Source organism: Dermacentor variabilis, chromosome 1 (genome assembly GCF_050947875.1).
Source record: "Dermacentor variabilis isolate Ectoservices chromosome 1, ASM5094787v1, whole genome shotgun sequence".
NCBI lineage: Eukaryota > Metazoa > Arthropoda > Arachnida > Ixodida > Ixodidae > Dermacentor > Dermacentor variabilis.
Window position 1 is genome coordinate 60413724 of NC_134568.1, and position 4571 is coordinate 60418294.

The 4571-nt window shown below is 46.9% G+C and overlaps 1 protein-coding gene across 1 annotated transcript; it reads right to left on the minus strand.

Moving 5' to 3' along the window:
- Window positions 1-3511: 3511 nt before the first annotated feature.
- On the minus strand, window positions 3512-4571 carry LOC142571345 (uncharacterized). Its single transcript, XM_075679622.1, has one exon. It carries the CDS (start codon window positions 4471-4473, stop codon window positions 3892-3894), a length of 582 nt encoding a protein of 193 aa, XP_075535737.1. The 5' UTR covers window positions 4474-4571; the 3' UTR covers window positions 3512-3891.

A 4571-nucleotide genomic window follows, 5' to 3' on the forward strand; every position in this document is an offset into this window, starting at 1 on the left:
CCAAAGGGTGTAAACTGTTCTATGCTGATAACGCGCGTGCCGTTCGTTATTGGAAAGTACCGGGCTCACAGCGTTAAAGAAAGGAAACGCATCAAGGCAGATAACGATTATCGTTGTGTGGCAGAAGGGGCAAGCCAAAGGGTGTAACTTTGCCTAAGAGTGTAGGGCACCGACAACCCTCACGTGTGAGGGCGTTGTTGTTGAGGGCCGATGCTTGCAACTCCAGACCGCTCCTGTTCACGTAGCGACGCAAGGGCAACGACAAGTGCCGAGCAGCGCATAGCTCTGCTCAGAGCGCGCACCTAGGTTTTTGTCCTCCTAGCCGGCGTCTACACAAATGACGACCGGCTGCGCTGTGGCTCGGCGATTGGGCCACCAGTGCCGGTAAAATTTTCGCATAACTCGTTGCGCCATCTGTGGTAGCGTGGCTAAACTTGCGTTATGGCGCGAAGGTCCAAGTGGCGACGAACGACGAGAACGACCTGAGCGTCACACATGTATTTTTTTTTTCTTTTCGAAAATCGGAATTTCTCTGCCCATGTTGGATGGCATAGGTAGATGACGCGCAAAAAAATTTCGCCAGCCGAATTGCAACATCTTCAACCAGTAGTGGAAAATTCAATTGTACCAGCTAAACTAGGAATATTTCGTGTTAGTCTAATTTAAAATTACGTAATCATTACAAAAAGGCTTATCGAAAGCTTCGATTTCCTTTAGGATGTAGTTTGTGTGCGTCCGAATCGTAACATTTTGTTCGTCGAATTTAGAAAGGCACACAAACGTCCAGAGCAGTCTACATGCAGTGCTCCTCGTCTATAGCTCTATGAACATTTCATTAGCCTGAATGTTCTGTACCGTCCCTACTGTCTGGTTTCGCTTGCGGCGGGTTTTACTAATAGCAGATAAAAGTTTTGATCCAAACATTCTTGAAAGAGTTGCCACATTGTCAGTGCGATAAAGCTATCCTGAAACCTTACGCCAACTTGTAGCCCATAATGTGGATGCTCCCGCGTGTTCTGGTATGTGCGATGCGAAGCCGAATTCCATTTCGAAGACTTGCAGACGCGCACGTTCGGTATGGCGGACGCGGCATGATAGCTGCAGAGGATAGTCCGCAAAACCTCACCATCAGCGTGTTAGGGCGACTGCACGCAGTTTCGCCCCCTCCACCCCCTTCTTTTTTTTTTCTATTTTTCGCGGCACTCTTCTGCGAGCACGCCGCATTTCAATATATCTCTGTAAAATTATGGACTGGCGTTACGTTAGGGACAGTTGTTAGTTGGTGTTATAGAAGAAATGAATAACAATGAACGTTACAGCAGAAACAGGGCTTTATCGATAAAGAGCAGACGACGGCAGTCGGTGTTACCATCATTTACTATCGTACTTCTGCGATTCGTGCACGTCTCGTTTTTCGTTATAACGACCAGGGTTGTGAACACACTGTCACTGAATTCACTGAAATTTCATAGTCTTCATAGATAAATGTACCTATATATTTTATTTTCTTCAATTAAACGTGTGGTGAACCAAATCCAAGTCCTATTTATGAACAGTTATTCATAAAACATCTACGAAGAAGAAGTGCGCAGCTAGAGCCCTATAAATGCACATGTCTTAGAGGTGGCACGTCTGGGCTGCTCTTTGTCTACAGGTGTTTTGTTTTCAGAACTGTCCGGAAATTCAGCGGCCTGTTACATGGCTCAGTAACTCCACAGATTTTTTTGTTTTCTTCTCGAAGTGTGCAAAAACAGTCCGAATATGACCGATGTGACAAATATGCCAATTTGTGTTCCCATAAATATTGTTATAAGTATAAATTAAAGAACAGGATCAAGTGTTGCATTGTATGTTTTCGAGTCCTTTTGTGCAACGATTCGATACCGTATTTTGAGTACCGCACTAACAAAGACCAAAATGAAAAATGCACACGCACCAATGCGTGTGTGTCTCTTTGTCACTTGCTTTGTAGGCTGGATTCACCCGTTATACTAAATTAACCAACCCAAATTTCGACGTCCGGCAAAAATCAAGAGTGTCCTAGTTCGCTTTGTACAGCGTACACACGCACGTAGAGCAGCATTGCCGAAAACAAAATAAGGACAAAAGAGTGTAAAGACACTGTGTGACCATGCACTGTAGCGACGAACAAAGAGACGCGGCTATGACAACGAACGTTTCATTGTACTGATGAGTGTTGAATATATCAGTCGTAAAAGTACCGAAAGGAATACCGAGTTCAAGTAGCATGAATGTGTAATGCTCGCACGTGTGGGTTTGTCGAACTACCCACGTTTCTAAATTCAGTTTTGTCTGAGACAATTTCGGGGAGTACCGTAATAAAATTCTGCCCTGAGTTCGTCTCGTCATCCCATCAAGAAGTGCGAGACAGGAGCCAGACTTGCAAAGATTTCCGTTGGTAAGGTCTCTCTTTGACTAAGCCAATAGGCATTTTGTAAATGTGCTCACACCGGGTCTCAGTTTTCCTCTCACTGTTCTGACATACTTATTGGCTCAGCTACAGGAAGCATTTTTTTAATGATAGAACACTCTTTCTTTGGTTCAGACGCAAGTTATTTGCAGTTTTGTTATGCCACCCACCAACTGGCAGCATTTGAATAGCAGTGAATAGCGCGCAGAGGACGGGACAGTAACATTCAGACGCACACACACAGTACGAGCGCTCGTACTGTTCGTGTGTGTCTGAATTTTGCTGCCCCGTCCTGTGCGTGCTATTCATTGCTATTCATCGCATGCACCAACAAGCCCCAAAAGCTACGCTGCCGAATAGCAGCATTTGCATGAAATTTCATCCAGCATCATCTGATAGGCTAGCTCATACGAACGCTTGGTTACATTCGTGCCAATCTTCGCAGTTTCATTCTGCATCCTCTTTAACCATTAATGGCCTGACTCTGCGGTGTTTTGAATAGGCAGTAGGGCGTGGGATTAAGTTTTATGTCGATGTCGGATAATTTATACTGGTGTAATGTTTGGTGACTAGGGCCACAATTTAGAAGCATGACTACATCAATTGAAATACCATATGATCGCCAGTAATTCGTACTTTTGTAACCATGGCGTAGACTTTTCTCCTAGGTGGAATGCCTAAAACCGCTACCTCGTCTTACATGCTCGTTATGAAAATCGCAAGAAATAAACAATTTCTCGACCTATATGAAGTGAAATAAAATTTCTAAAGCTTGGCGTCTTCGTGCACATGTTCTGGACCAATCCCCAAAGTATTGAACTGCTCTGGGCGTTATAGACAGCTAGAATCGTGAAGTATGAAGTCAATAAAGGATGTCTAAAACTTAACAATGTCTTCCGTGTTTTTCATACCCAGTTGTCAAAATATTCAAATTCTGTCGGCGTTGAAGACCACCAGAATCGCTTGCCACCCAAGTGAAAGACCGCAGGAACAGCTTGTGGCATCTGCTGAATAGGCGGTAAAGATCGGCAGGGAAGAAGTCACTCATGAGCTCTGATTGTCCGACTGCTCTTGGACAATTATTTAGTGCATTTAAGCAAGCCTTGTATTGTAAGAATGAACTTTATTGGGCACAAACTGTAAGAAATACATGGTAAAAACATAACAAAGCTTCTTGGTCACAAACTAACAAATACATGGTCAAAACATAACAAAGCTTCTTGGCTACACGGAGTCCACACTAACAAATGCCATTGAAGTTGTCCTCATTCACCTAACCGTCGCGGTTGCCGAGCTCTGCACGTCAGAAGCTCTTACATACTTGGGCTTGCGCCCTCTGGTTAACGAATGGACATGTCTCTTCATGGCGACCAAACATAACAAAAAAGAAAAAAAAAACAGGTGATGACTGAGATCTGGACAGCCTCGGGTGCTTGGGCGAAGCCACCTCCGCCCCAGCGTCACTCCTCGTTCTCTCCTTCTTCCTTCGCGTTGATCTCGTACTCCTTGAGTAGCTCGGTGAACAAGCTGCGCTGCTGCTCTCGGGTGGCCTCGAAGATTTTCTCGTACTTGGCCTTGGACAGGGCCAACACGTTACGGAGATCCTCGGGAGTCAGGGCCTTCTCGAGTTTCTCGTGGAGGAGCTCCAGAAGGCGCGACACCTGCACCTTGCGCATACGGTTGTAGTCCAGGTCGGCCAGCATGAGCTTGTAGCTGCACTTGTCCAGGATGCGGACGATGTGGCGAGTGTTCTTGATATCGCGGCACTCGACGCGGTAGTCTGGCGGTACGACCCGCGTGGCGCGGCAGCGTGCCAGGAACGCCGCCTTGTTGGCGTAGGCCGCCAGGTCGAAGATGGCTCGGAAGTATCGGCTCACGAGCTCCATGGGCCGGCGGCCGTAGGCCTTCCGCAGGTGCCGCTTCAAAGACGATGGGCTCAGCTGCTGCTGAGAGTCGACGGAGATATCACTGCCCTCCGTCTTCGAGGTCTCGACCGCATCCAGGGTATCTCCGCAACCTCCCTTGGCCAGGACATCCGCCATGGTGACTGCTGACGACCTGCTCGCTGCTAAAAATCTGAGGGATCTGATCGAACGCCCAGCACGCAGCTCGAGCCAGCTCCTGCTGTGCCACCGGCGTC

Coding starts and splice junctions, on each gene's coding strand:
- LOC142571345 (XM_075679622.1), bottom strand. CDS start 4,473: ATGGCGGATGTCCTGGCCAAGGGAGGTTGCGGAGATACCCTGGATGCG.